At 36.0% G+C, this 15,620-nt stretch overlaps 1 protein-coding gene across 13 annotated transcripts; it reads left to right on the forward strand.

Moving 5' to 3' along the window:
- The first annotated feature begins 154 nt into the window (after positions 1–154).
- LOC142529364 (protein PAM71-homolog, chloroplastic-like) lies at positions 155–11,205 on the forward strand. Of its 13 annotated transcripts, XM_075634883.1 has the most exons (10): positions 155–448; positions 993–1,978; positions 2,449–2,572; positions 3,029–3,076; positions 9,196–9,295; positions 9,386–9,528; positions 9,629–9,698; positions 9,858–9,908; positions 10,002–10,106; positions 10,193–11,202. In XM_075634883.1, exons 2-10 carry the CDS (start codon positions 1,914–1,916, stop codon positions 10,261–10,263), a joined length of 777 nt encoding a protein of 258 aa, XP_075490998.1. In that variant the 5' UTR covers positions 155–448; positions 993–1,913; the 3' UTR covers positions 10,264–11,202. The 13 variants fall into 13 exon arrangements, with proteins under 13 accessions (XP_075490998.1, XP_075490993.1, XP_075491003.1 ...); XM_075634878.1 differs by having other exon boundaries at positions 993–1,152; positions 1,763–1,978; positions 9,858–11,205; XM_075634888.1 differs by adding an exon at positions 8,953–9,117 and having other exon boundaries at positions 993–1,136; positions 9,858–11,204.
- The last annotated feature ends 4,415 nt before the right edge of the window (positions 11,206–15,620 follow it).

A 15,620-nucleotide genomic window follows, 5' to 3' on the forward strand; every position in this document is an offset into this window, starting at 1 on the left:
GTCGGCACTACCTCATTTACTTCATTTCAACAGGGTAAGATCTAACCACACATACAATTTCAAAAAAAAATGGGATCCTATACATGCACGTAAATATTGACCATCCATCCTATCATGGGCAATGTTCACGGCAAGGATGAAATAAACCGATTAAAAGTTCCAATTTTCAAAGACTTCGGAAGCAAGGGGCCACGCAATCTCCTTTTCGCACCTCTGCCTCTTAAGTCTCACCTTGGCTTTGCACATCTCTGCTTTCCCGCTTCCCTTGTAAAAAGAACCCAAGAATCATTGAGAATGGAGTTAACGATTCTGTGACAGAAGGTCATTTGTACTGAGAAAAATGCAAGTTTTGGGTTTTCTTCAGACGCCCCAAGTGATAGTTTCTATTATGATTTGATTGGTTCACTGCCCTTCTCTCTTTTGGTGCCCACAAGGATCTCTACGCAATGTAAGTTCTTTAGTGTTTTACGATCTCGAGTGTTGAGAATTCAAGTTCTTTTTTTTTTTTTGGGTCAAATGGGAGTGGGATTATGATAAAAGGTTGAAACTTTATGGCTCCCAGTGGTTTTTACATTCTTGTGAATTTGTACTCGGGGTATCAATCTGCGTTCTAATAGCAACGATGTATCTGCTTCTGTGTGAGTTGTAAAATGTACTTTTGTATTTTGTATCATAGAGTTTAATCTGCAGCTGCCTTGTCATTTAACTCTTTTCAAATCGGTGAGTTGCTTAAAGAATCAAAATTGCCGTCCATGTGTTTGAATCATATGCTGGGATGGCTGCCAAATATGTCTCGTAACAAGTTAAATTCATTCTGTTCGGCATTGCAAATTTCACCCGATGAATACCTATTTTTTCACCAAAATTGTGGTAACGACAGGTCCCTGTTTATTGTGTTTATAGGAAGTACAATTTATAGGGGTTTTTATATTGTTGTTCATGCTTCTGTTATTAACCATGCTTTGAAGCAACGGTAATGACAACTTATGCAGTTCAATATCGGGAGGTTCTGGAGTCAGTTTACATAGGCAGATCAATCAGAACACATTCATTAAACAGTGGAACGGGAACTGGTGGCTATGAAGAGAGACATGAGAATGACAAACACAATCTCCCTGTTGACAGACAACATATTGGTTCTTCATCTAAATTGCATGTTATCTACAAAATTTTTTGTTTGAAAATATTTGCAGTCTTTATTTATAGTTTGAGCAAGCGTTTAAAGATTGAATTGAGTGTACGACCATGAGAACATGTACGACCATGAGAACATGACATGGAAGCCTTATAAACACTTGAACAAAGCATTTCATTTTCATGTTCTCTTTAAAGAAGTATTTCACCCTTATTAAGGCCACATTTTTCTCCAAAAAAGGTGTGCGCAGTCTAATTTCTGCTATCTTTCCAATCATTTGAGTGTGCTAGTCCATATTGTATGTATCATTCTCATAACATCATCTAGCTTGTTATATCTTGAGGCGCATTTACAATAAATAAATTGTTATGCTTGCTTCAATGACCAACAACAAAACAATGACCATACAAACCGCGTTGGAAGGCACATTGGCATTACTGTTTGATCCTTTACCCTGAATCGATTATTATTTTTATGTTATGGTATCCAAGAATAGAGTTCAATTTCCTAAAATGAAAATATTTTTTCAAACGCGTCCTTCAAGGTCATTCATGTGGCGCACACTAACTTGCAACCATTAAGTTACAGGTACAAAATGCATGATTTTAGTGCTTCATTTGTTCAGAGGTTGATGGAGATGTGGGAGTTATCTCAATGGTGTCAGAAACTGATACCCAATTGTTCCGTTTCCCTCTGTTTCTTATACTTTTTGTGTTCACACGTGTTGATATAAACTCGTATTATCTTTTTTTTTTAATGGTTTTTTGAGTAGGAAATTATGGAATCTAACACCTTCCACAAGTTTGAGCTTTTGGGACTACGGGTTCAGCATAGAGCAAAGAGGTCATAGGTTCGAGAATCTTGGAGTGTAATGTTTGATTAAGTTGGTTTTGGGTGTGCCTGTTGCTTAATGACCACCATTCGCACATGAATTCCTTTGATACTACGTTCCGGGCACATATTTTCAATCTTCAACTTGTACATACGATGGCATGTTGTATAAAATTGTTGACTGTACAGCCTTCTACGAGCTTGAACTTTTGAGACAAACGGCTTCAACAACTAGGACCAATGAAAAAAGAGTACCAGGCATTGGCAAGAACCCAATATGAAAACGTTGAATCAAATTCCTTCAGCTAGATTTATGAGAAACATGGGAAATATAAAGTTTAATAGTATTGATTTACATTTTCTTATATTAGTCATTATGTTCATGCACATCTTATTACTTGTAGATGTTGTGTTACTGACTGCAAACAGACCAATTAGATATTTTTTCTGTCCTGACCATCATATATTTTCGTGAATGGCAGAGACACCTCACCATCAATTTCCTTTGCCATTGTCCATAGCTCTTGTTCTGTGTGCATGCGCTTTAGCACATTCACTGATTGCCTTTACAGAAGGACCTTCATCACTCTTAACGGCAGTTGCAAAGTCAGGCTTCTCCGCTGCATTCTCTTTGATATTTGTTTCTGAGATTGCTGACAAGGTAATATATTGCAGAAAAATGAAATTGAGTTATGTACATATGCATGTCTTCCAGTTTTAAATATATTCATTTTCTGATAAGGCACTTTGCACCATAGAGGGATGTAAAGTATAGTTCTCAAAGACTTTTATGTAGCCAAACCTTTTTTATTTATATTTTTAACCATAAATAGTTGTATGCCTTTCTAACTCTTTTAGATGGACTATGGTGTTTTGTTTCTGAATTACGTAGTTGTTTCATTTGACATAGTTAAAGTCAAAGTTTAAGCTTAAGCTTTCTGTACCTTGTAAAATACCCTTGATCCGTTGTCCCATTATTAACTGCAATTCCTTTTTGATTGCTTGTTCGAGATGGCAGATCTAGCACAATAGATTTGACTACAATTTATTTTAATGTAACAGACTTTCTTCATTGCTGCTTTGTTGGCCATGCAACATGAACAGATAATGGTATGATTCTCTCTCTCTCACTCTCGCTATCACTCTCACTCTCACTCTCACTCACTATCTCTCTCTCTCTCACTCAAAGCATGAACATGTTGTTGGGATATCAGGGAAATAAACGAGGTAACATCGCAGCGGAACATCATAAGTGATATCAACAATGAATAAGATAGACACCAATATTTATAGTGGTTCACCCCAAGATTGGGCTACGTCCACTTTAAACCTCTCAAGGAGATCACTTCTTTATTAATAACAAAGAAGACAAGAGAATTGAGAATGCAAAGTATTTCACTCAGAACACTTTGATTTTAACACTCACTTTCTCTCCACTAATCCTATTCCTTCCAAGGATAAACACTCCTTAAGAAATCTCACACTAAATCTTTTGTCTCACTTCTACACTTATGATTGTAGATGAGAGGATTTTGTGTTTTGGTGTGTTTTTGAAATGAAGAATGGATGGGTATTTATAGGTGAAGTTTAGGGAAAAAACAAAAAATAAAACCTCATTGCTTACATAATCAAACCAACCATTTTTGATTAATCTCAAGCCATGTGTTAATTGTGTTGTTGAATTCAAATATGGCTTGTTTGAATATTAGCAATTCTCCCCCTCAAGCATATTTTGTGAATTCAATCAAACCTGCAACAGCTCTACAGTATTCCAACTTCCATTTCGGCAATGTCTTGGTCATCATATCAGATCCATTTTCATCCGTGTGAATCTTCTCAAGCTTCAACAACTTCATCTCCAATACATCTCGTATCCAATGATAACGAACATCAATATGCTTTGATGTTGAATGCATAGAAGGATTCTTTCCAAGATGAATTGCACTCTGACTGTCACAGAACAACTTGTATTGATCTTGCACAAAACTTAATTCATCCAAAAACCCTTTCATCCATAACATTTCCTTGCATGCCTCAGTTGCTGCAATGAACTCCGCTTCAATGGTTGATAATGCTACACACTTTTGCAACTTTGACTGCCATGACACAGCTCCCCTTGCAAATGTAATCAGGTATCCTGATGTAGATTTTCGGGAGTCAACATCTCCTGTCATATCTGCATCTGTGTAGCCTACAAGCTCAAGTCTGGATCCTCCAAAACTCAATCTATGTTTAGAGGTTCCCCGTAGATATCTGAATATCCATTTTACTGCAGCCCAATGTTCCTTTCCTGGTTTTGAAAGGAATCTACTCACTACACCTCCTGAATGAGCTAAATCCGGCCGAGCACATACCATGGCATACATCAGACTTCCAACAGCTGAAGCATATGGAACACCTTTCATTTCTTCTTCCTCGTCCTCTGTAATAGGACTCTGTTTTGAGTTCAACTTGAAGTGGTTGGCAAGAGGACATCCAACCGCTTTGGCCTGGTCCATGTTGAATATCTGAAGTACCTTCTCAATATACTTTTCCTGCGACAACCAGGTCTTCTTGACATACCTGTCTCGATGGATTTCCATGTCAATAATTCTTTTTGCTGGCCCCAAGTCTTTCATAGAAAAAGTCTTGCTTAGTTACTTCTTTAGGCCTTTGATTTCAGAAGCATCTTTGCCAACAATCAACATGTCATCTACATAGAGCAGAAGCACCATCAAATCATCATCAGAGGTATCTTTGACAAACACACAATGGTCTGCAGTGGTTTTCTTGAATCCCTGTTGAGTTATCACTGATTCAAACTTCTTGTACCACTGTCTTGGTGCTTGCTTGAGACCTTACAAACTCTTCTTTAATATGCACATGAGATCCTCTTTCCCCTTCTCTGCAAACCCCTCTGGTTGCTCCATGTAGATTTCTTCCTCCAAATCCCCATAAAGGAATGCGGTCTTGACATCCATTTGTTCCACCTCCAGATCTAGCTCTGCTGCTAACCCTAGCACAATCCGGATGGATGTCATCTTCACCACAGGTGAAAATATTTCGTCAAAGTCGACCCCATGTTTCTGTCCGAAACCTTTGACGACAATCCTAGCTTTGAATCTTGGTTGACTACTGTGTTCTTCGTGCTTCAATCTGAACACCCACTTATTCTTCAAAGCTTTCTTTCCTTTCGGCAACTTCACCAGCTCAAACATCTCATTATCATGCAATGATTGCATTTCTTCTTGCATAGCCTCCATCCACTTATCCTTGTGTTCACCGGTAATAGCTTCCTCGAAGCTCTCTGGTTCTCCCCCGTCAGTTAGCATGATATATTCATTTGAGGAATATCTGGTTGAGGGTCGCACTTCTCTTCCAGAACGTGTGGTTATTGTACCACGAGAACTTTCTGCTGGTGGTTCACTGTGAACACGGATCTCATCATCATCCTCATGATCGTTCTGCGATTCCTCATCTTCAACCGGTTGTGGATTTACCGTTGAAGGCCACCATTCCAGATCTTGTTCAGATCCAAAATTCTCCTTTTCCGCGGTCTCCAAGAATTCATTCTCCTGAAATATGGCATCACGACTTCTTATAGGCTTTTTGAGATCTGTATTATAAAACTTGTAACCAAGTTGATCCTCACCATAGCCTATAAATATGCACTTTCTTTTTTTGACATCCAACTTCTGTCTTTCATCCTTTGGTATATGAACATAAGCAACACAGCCAAATACCCGCAAATGATTATAGGAAACTTCTTTGCCTTGCCACACCTGCTCCGGGACATCATAATTGAGAGGAACACAAGGTGAGCGATTCAATATATATGCAGCAGCAACCACAGCCTCACCCCAAAATTCCTTAGTCAACTTTGCATGTGAGATTATGCTTCTGACTCTTTCTGCCAAAGTTCTATTCATCCTCTCAGCTAATCCATTGAGTTGTGGTGTCTTTGGTGGTGTTTTGATGTCTGATTCCGTTCCTTTTGCATATCTCATCAAAGGTTCCAATGTATTCTCTCCATTATTTGTTCGAATACATTTGAGTTTAGTGCATGTTTGCCGTTCGACCAAGTTTAGAAAATTGTTGAACGTTTCCGCAACTTGGTCCTTGGTTTTGAGTGTCCACACCCAAATTTTCCGAGAATGATCATCGATAAAAGTTACCCAGTACCTAGCTCCTTCGAGCGACAATGGCATCGGACCACATAGATATGAGTGCACCAGATCTAGAATTTTATCGGCTCTGCTAGGAGGTGAACTTTTGAATGATATTCTGTTTTGTTTTCCGGCTAAGCAGTTTGTGCATTGTTTCATATGAACCTGCTTTATACCGGGCAGAACTTGCTTGCTCACAAGGCGTGTAAGATTCTTTTCACTTATGTGACCAAGACGTCGGTGCCATAACTCTGTTGAGTTTTCTTCCCCTGCGTAGTTCACTTCCTTCAGAATGATTTTCTTGAACTACATATAGCTTTGACATCTTTAATCTCTTTGCCACCACAAGTGATCCTCTTGAAATCTTACATACCCCATTTCGGAAGGTTGTACAGAAACCTTCTTCATCGAGTCTTTCGACCGATATCAGACTCAGGCGCATATCTGGCACATGCCTAACGTCTTTCAGGATCAGTGTAGAGCCATCCACGGTAGTCAAGCTCACATCTCCTTTTCCCACGACTCTGGATAAGTCATTATTCCCCATCCTCACCACACCAAAGTCCCCTTGTGTGTAGGATGTAAAGCATTCTCTTCGAGATGTGACGTGGACTGTTGCTCCAATATCGATCACCCAACTAGTTACTTGAGTTGCCAAATTTACGGACTCCTGCTCTAGCTCGTGAACAACATTGAATTCGTCAATGACGTTTGTTTGCTCATCATCGGTTTCATGTTTGTCTTTCGGTTTTCGGCAGTATTTTTTAATATGTCCGTTTTCTCCACAGCGATAACACTTTACGTTGGCATATCTCCTCGAGGACTTGCTTCTTCTTGGCTTCTGATTTGTGTTTTTCTTGATCTTGCTTCTACCCCTTGACTCAACAGCCAAAACATCTGACTGTGAGATAGAGGAACCTTGAGATCTCCGCCTCATCTCTTCATTCAAGATGCCACTTTTGATGAAGTTCATACTCACGACTCCTCCTGGTGCTTGTGTTCATGAGTGATACTTTCAGAGTCTCCCAAGACTCTGGCAATGAAGCTAGCACAATCAGAGCTATCCCCTCGTCATCAAGTTTTATGCTCATACTTGATAACTGCTCCACGAATCCTTGAATCTCGTTCAGATGATCTGCAACCAAAGTTCCTTCTTTGTATCGAACCTGGACAAGCTTGCTCAAATAGAACAATTTGTTGTTGCCACTTTTGGAGGCATATAGTGTCTCCAACTTTGTCCAAAGCGTACGAGCATGTATCTCGTTAGAGATGTGATTATACACGTTGTCATCGACAAATTGTCGGATGTATCCACAGACTTGCTCGTGCTCGAAGTTCCATTCGGCATCTGATTTATCATCCGGTTTAGACTCGCTGAACACTGGTAGGTGCATCTTGGTGACGAATAGAAGATCTTTCATCTTACTTTTCCAAAGTTGATAATTAGAGCCATTAAGGCTAATCATCTTGCTTGTGCGTACATCTATCTTTTGTGACTGCTACCAACGAATTAATCGTCAAAGCCTGAACACAAAAGAACCACTTCCCCAATACTGTCTAGAAAGCCTTTTCTGATGTGAAAGTTCAGACTAAGCTGCAACCACAGAGCATACGAGGATTTCCTATAGTATTTGAGAATCTAGCTCGAGGACTTCCTATAGTATTTGAGAATCTAGCTCTGATACCAGTTGTTGGGATATCACGGAAATAAACGAGGTAACATCGCAGCGGAACATCATAAGTGATATCAACAATGAATAAGATAAACACCAATATTTATAGTGGTTCACCCCAAGATTGGGCTACGTCCACTTTAAACCTCTCAAGGAGATCACTTCTTTATTAATAACAAAGAAGACAAGAGAATTGAGAATACAAAGTATTTCACCCAGAACACTTTGATTTTAACACTCACTTTCTCTCCACTAATCCTATTCCTTCCAAGGATAAACACTCCTTAAGAAATCTCACACTAAATCCTTTGTCTCACTTCTACACTTATGATTGTAGATGAAGAGATTTTGTGTTTTGGTGTGTTTTTGAAATGAAGAATGGATGGGTATTTATAGGTGAAGTTTAGGGAAAAACAAAAAATAAAACCTCATTGCTTACATAATCAAACCAACCATTTTTGACTAATCTCAAACCATGTGTTAATTGTGTTGTTGAATTCAAATATGGATTGTTTGAATATTAGCACATGCTACGTATGAGAATTGCTTTTCAGGCATTTAAATGCTGGTGATTTTTAAATAAAATAACTTAATGCATTTAAATGAAATAAAATTTCAGGAAGTCGGCCAAAAATAGATAAATAAGATATCAAGAGTAATTTTTGTAAGTATAATTAAAAAATTGAGAAAAGCTGTACCAAGAGACCGAAGTTTGACCTCTTAGCCCATCTTCCTTGGTATAATGTTTATCAAAATCTGTTTGCAAACTGTCTTTGCTTTGCATTTAATAAAGCTCGGCTTCACATCGTGCTGTTATGGCTATCAATCTTTTATGGTAGAAGTAATTCAGAGTTGACTTAAATATTGCATGGAGTGGATATAAAAGCTTTTCTTAACTTGACCAAAGGTGATTTATTTTTGGTCAAGGGCAACAATCACAATCACCTCTATAGTTCTAGGTGGCTGCCCATATGACATATTAATCAAAATGAAGCGTTCAAGTTGATATATGATTTAATAGATTTGAGTTGCACTATTAGCATTAGTTATAGCTTTTGGCACGGTTGCATATGCTTGATCCTACGCTGTTCCTGATTAATTTTTCAAAACCAGCCCCATTGCAACAGCCAATGGAGTTCGATTTAAGGTGGTAAATTCATTTTAATAGGTTTTGTTTCACATTGGTTACCGGGGAATGTTTGGACCTTTATATGAGCAGTCGCGAACTTGTCAACCAATTTAAGCCATCCAATCCTCAAATCAATCAAGAATGGACCATACTTGGAGTTGGTGATTGCTTATTAAATCACAACTTAAATTTTGTCAAAAATAGGTCTAAAACTAGAGCAACAGAAAGTGTAATGTTGATTGAGGAAAAGTAAAGTCTCATAGTGGTTTTAACAACATACAGGTTCTTTTGGGATCAATGGGCGCACTGACAATTAAGACGATAGTGTCCATCGTGATCGGTCGGCTATTTCAGTCAGTTCCTGCTCAATTTCGAACAAGCAGTAAAATTCATTTACTATAGGTCTTTGTGTCTTATGTTGAAATATGTTCTTGACAATTTTTTCCATCTAATTTCGTTATGTATTCTACAGCATTGCCGATCGGAGAGTATGCAGCAGTAACTTTGTTGCTCTTCTTTGGTCTTCAATCAATTAGAGAGGCATGGAAGCTTCCACCAACAGTGGCTAAAACTGATCATAGAGGCATCCAGAAATCTAAAGAACCTGCTGAAGAGGTCGTATTTTTGTTGCAACTTGTCACAGTTGTAATTCTTTTGTTCTTGGAATCTTTATGGTTTCTTCATTTTAACTCTTCATTTCTCGTTCCTTCTGTAGATGTCGGTGAAGCTTTCTCCAATCGAAGTTTTGGGCGAGTCATTCAGCCTTGTATTTTTTTGCTGTAAGCGTTTTCTGAAATTTTATGCATCTTTCATGCTCAATATAATGGATTATGAAACTTTCATGAATTTGACTCTCCATTAGCCATTTCAGTGTGCGGGGTGCAAATCAGTGCATCTTATTTAACGAAGAACATTGTATTTTCGCTTTCTGTTATAGATATTAGGAATGGGGAGACCGTTCAATGCTTGCCACATTGGCTCTTGGTGCAGCACTGGTAATATTTTCTCAAATATGTTTGTAGAAACGCCTACGTTTTTTCAAAAACTTGAGCAACTAAAATTTTTTCTTGATTGGATCCATGCTAAAGTCTCCATCGGGAGTGGCAAGTGTAGCCATTTCAGGCCATCTGCTAGCAACATTTATCTCAGTACTAGGAGGGTCATTTCTCTCATGCTACATATCCAAAAAACTGGTCAACAAATCGATTATGTCCTGTCCAAGAAGGTTTTACAGTTGATGTTCGTGTTTGTCTTATTTTTACTGCTGTTTTCAAATCAGTCTGGATAAATTTGCGGAGCTTTGTTTTTGGTGTTCGCTGTCGCCACGTTTTTCGGATTATTTTAACCTGAGTGTTAGAATTACCATCGGCACCAACCAAAGCCAAACCAGGAACTTACCCGAGCAAATATAGCACGAGTACTTCCAAATACTTTGTCACGGTCAAATCCTTCATTACTTGCATTAGATTTGGAGCTGGTTTTTTCGTCTTCGTACTGTGTAGCTGTCTTAATCACATGTAGGGGTTCGAATATCGGAAGTCTTAGCGTGAGCAGGAACATGCGTTAAAACTCCTCGTGTGAAATGTAAAAACTATTTCATGTTCCTGAAGTTGTAAGTGTGTACAAGTGGTGGCATGCATGATCCAAGAATTGGGTATTGAGGTGGTAAAATTCGTATTTTGACGAAAATACGAATAACATTGCAAATGTAAAAACCGGTGGCATGCATGATCCAAGAATTGGGTATTGAGGTGGTAAAATTCGTATTTTGACGAAAATACGAATAAAATTGCAAATGTAAAAACTCTTCATGTTCGTGAAGTTGTAAATGTTTCTATTTGGTGACATCCATGTTTTCCTATATTCGTGTAAGATCCAAGAATCGGGTATTGATATGGTCATATTAGTATTTTTACACGTAAAATCGGAATGTAGAAACTATTTTATGTTCGTGAAGTTGTAAATGTGTCTAATTTATGGCAGACATGTTTTTATATTCGTGTAAGATTCAGGACACGGATATTGAGATAGCAAATTTCGTATTTTTACGCATAAAATATTTAAAATTTTCATTCTCAAAACATATATTTTGTTGGATACAAAACCTTTCATGGTTTATAGGCCATAATAAGTATCAAAGTTAATGATACCAATAATTGGTTCTAAAACAAACGTCAATTGCGGCTGAGGTATCTTGTCAAGTGACCTCTAGCGTGGCAAGAGAGGTCATATTCACTTTAGAATATCATTTTTATTTATTTATTTTGATATTTTATATCATTTTAATTTCACCAAATCATAATATTGATTTGTGGCATAAGACATCAAGAATTACTACACACACAGAGAAATGAATCTGGTCGAGCATGACGTGCTAAATCTTGGGAGGAGATCCAGACTGCTGTGTCGTCAAGATCATACAAGTAAGATTCGAAACTTCAAAGAATTCGGTGTGCATAGCAATGAAGTTGGAAGACACTTCTATGTTATTAAGTGCTAAATTATGAAAAGGATGTTAAATCAAGACACGAGAGCTCCACGCTTGGGCGGTAAAACTTCGCGCTCGGGCGTATGCCTGGCTCCCGAGTCGTAAAATTTCGCGCTCGAGAGCCACAGTCACTGTCCAGATGGTGAATTCCAGAACACTCGGCGCCCGAGCAGTAAAATCTTACCGCCCGAGCACGCCCAGTCCAGAACACTTCGCACTCGAGCGGTAGTATATCGCACCCAAGCACGCCACCTGCGGAAAAGTGTCTTATTTCCTAGTTTAGAGTCCTAGTTAATTAGGTAACTAGATTTTTTATATCTTTTTTATTTGTAAATAATATTTACACGAAATTTGATGATTGTAAGCAATTTTTAGAATGGACATCGAGTTTTAATACAATTGATTGAGTTTTCTCTCAATTTCAAAGCTTAGCTTTATATACATTTTTGTGTTTCTCAAATCAAACTTATCAAAGTTGAACACTTTGTAGCGTTTGTCGATTGTTCTTCACTCGAGTTGTCAAAAACGAGTTCTTTGAAGGTTCGTTTGAGATCGATTATTATCTTCGTTAATATTTGTTGCTAAGTTATTCGTAATTTAGAGGTGAATATTATAACAATTACTTGTTTAAAAAAGATCGGGACAACACGACGTTCTTTGTTTCATCAAATCGAGGGCGTGACTCCGTTTTCGAGTGCGTTTGCTTTTCGTGATAGAAGAATCGCATCATATATACTCACACATAAAAAAATCGAGTTACGAGCAATTAATTCATGTCTAATAATATCGTGCGAAAATGATCAATCGACGTAAGATAATACTATTATATATTTTTCATAATATATATTTCATAGGATCGTGTGTTTTTTTTCGAGATCTATAATTGGTACTCGGTGGTATACATGAAACTACAATTCAAATGGTTTGCAACCATGGAACGTCTAAAACGTCATGTTTCAATTGATCATCAAATAAGGATAATCATTGCTAAATAAAATGACGGAAATTAGTCTTTTGCTTTGATCCGCCCCGGCCTCTTGCATTGCCTTAATTGATCTCATTCTACAAAATTTGCAAGTTGCAACTTTGGGGAAGACCTTACACACTAGATTCTACAAAAGAAAGCCTTTCAATTGTATTATAATGGCTACAAAATAGGAGACAATGGAATACTCCTCAAAGCCTTTAGCAATATAGAGACATCATGGCGTGACCTTTACTTTTTCCTTTATTTTTTCCTATTTTATTATCTTATCTTTATCATATTTACTTATCTATTAATTTATTTTTTTATTTTATTTATTCATTAATAAATATAGACACACTAGAATATTTTATATATGCACCCAACGTGCATTACCATGGAATTCAAATCCACTTTCATATGATTCGATGAATTTTAAAAATGTTTGTAATAATAGATATTCCATACCGAGTCCACGAGCCAAACAAGCAAATACTTCGTCAAAATTATTTAATATAAATATTTTTATAATTATGTTTTAAATATATTAATTCGTTCTTTATTTTTTAAAATTAAAATATGGGTGGCTCTGGTTATGTGGATATGATATAACTAATATTTGATAAAAAAATATGAGTTAATTATGTGGTTTACAATTAATATACTGGCAAAAACTTGTGTGAGACGGTCTCACAGATCGTATTTTATTAGACAGATATCTTATTTGGGTCATCCATGAAAAATATTACTTTTTATTATTAATATGGGTAGGGTTGACCGTCTCACAGATAAAGATTCATGAAATCGTCTCACAAAAAGACCTATTGTTAATATATAATGTGTTCATGAACCAGGACAAGCTGACTCTCTCCAATCTATCTGGTGCTTAGTCTTTTAATAATAATAAATAATGTTTATGGAACCATTATGATCACAATTGTACTACTTGCTATAACTTATAAAATGATGTGAAGCTCAAATTGAGATCAAAATATATAGTTTTAAATCTTTTATTTTAAAATGAAAATTTGGTTTTGCATATTTGTATCGTTGTAATTTTAGTCATTTTTCATCAAAAGTTTTGATGTGATACTACATACGTTAGATTCATATCAGCTTCATGTCGTAAAAAAAACTAAATTTTTTTAGGAAAAAAATAACTGAATGAAACTAAAATTTAACAATATAAAAAGATTAAAAGTAATTTCTATTTTAAAATTAAATTCCCACTTAAAAAATGATATAAACTACATTGATTTAGTTACGTTTTTTTTGGATTGTGTCTAATATAAATTTTCATTAAAATATGAGAGACTTTTCTCATTTAATAATATTGAGATATATGAAAAATTACTCGAGATGAAGTATATACATCATCATATCTATTTAAATATCATCAGTTAAGAAACTATTTTTTCTTGAACTATTTATCGTCATAAATATAGGATTCAAAAACATCATATATATATATATATATATATATTATATATCACTTTCATAAGCTTCTACATCTTGATTTATAAATACTTAACTCTAAGTAACGTTTTTTTCGTATCAATTATTGTGACCATGTAATTTAGTTCATACATATTATCGATGCTTTTTACAACCATATTCAAAACTCACATTGTAGGACCGAGCGCTTGTCGCTTAACCAAAAGTTATAGCTGGTGGTAATGATGCAACTCAAATCTTTTAAACCGCACAGCAGCTCAAGCACCACGATTCGATCGCTCTACCAAGCAATGACAATTATTGCACCCAACAATCTCCCTCCCAATAATTGCATTCCTTGCAATCAATGAGAATTGAAATCGTGATATTGGGTCTGATACCAATTGTAGGACTGAGCGCTTGCCGTTTTACCAAAAGCTATAGCTGGTGGTAATGGTGCAATTCAAATCTTTTAAACCGCACAGCAGCTCAAGCACCACGGTTCGATCGCTCTACCAAGCAAGGACAATTATTGCATCGAACACACATTAAATATCTAAAATATCTATCGCATATAAATTCAATTTGGCTCGTGAAATATGACGATGAAAAATGTGATGATTAATCGAAAGAGAAGGATATCATAACCATTTTTAAACTCCAATTATTATTGTAAAACTTGAATAAAATGCAAAATTATACAAAAAAATTGGATATCATCATTCACATCAAACAATCTTATATATTTTACTAATCGATTTTTAGCATTCAAATTATATCCCCTCAATGAAATCACCAAGTAAACAACACATTTATTTTATTTTATATTTTAATTTAAATTTCTTTAGAAAAATAAATAAATTATTCATGTAAGAAAATATGAAGAGATTTGGTGCAAAAAATTTAACCTTATAAAAAAAAAATCTGAAAAAGAAAAGCAGTGGCTGTAATAAAGCCACATAGACTCTGTACTCACAAATATGAAATAATACATAAAAAAATAAATAAACACAATGGGATATTGATTATGAAAAGTCGTGTTTCCTATAATTAGAAAATTACAAAATCTTGCTGTCCATTATCGATTTGTCGTAGCATATACAATAAATTTATTTTTATTGAGATATATAAAAATAATAGATCCCACTCCTATATAATAAATGATTACTAATTATTACCCAAAAAAAATCTCCAGCTCAGACATAACATCACAGGAAGAATTGAGTTGGAAACTAAGAAAAATTAAGGGACAGATCGACACATACGTATTTTTTTATTTAAAAAAAATTAGATGCGACCACTCTTTCATTCCATTTTGAGATTTTAACAACTAAAAGTTTAATTGCTTGAATCATATATGCATAACATTTAGTTTTCATCGCTAAAATGTTTGGTTCGTGACACTACAAAATAAAATTCTACTTGCCGTCGCTAAAACAGTCGCTAATCAAATTAGCGACGGAAATTACAACCGTCACTAAAATCACCGTCGCAAACATATTGCGACGGTTTCTCAAAATCGCTAATTAGCGACGGTTTAATATTAGCGACAGCTGTGATATAAACCGTCGCCAATTTAGCGACGAAATATGACCAAAACCGTCGCAAATAACGACGGTCACTAATCAGTGACCGAATATGATCTAGTTAACGACTATTTTCTCAAAACTCGTCGTTAATTAGTGACACTTTTCTCAATAACTGTCGCAAATTTTTAACTTGCAACGGTTTTTCAAAAATCGTCGTAAATTTTGCGACGGTTTAAACAAAAACCGTCGCTAATACATGATTTTTTTATAGAGATGATAAATGATATGATAT

The sequence above is a fragment of the Primulina tabacum genome, chromosome 16 (genome assembly GCF_025594145.1).
Source record: "Primulina tabacum isolate GXHZ01 chromosome 16, ASM2559414v2, whole genome shotgun sequence".
Taxonomy (NCBI): domain Eukaryota; kingdom Viridiplantae; phylum Streptophyta; class Magnoliopsida; order Lamiales; family Gesneriaceae; genus Primulina; species Primulina tabacum.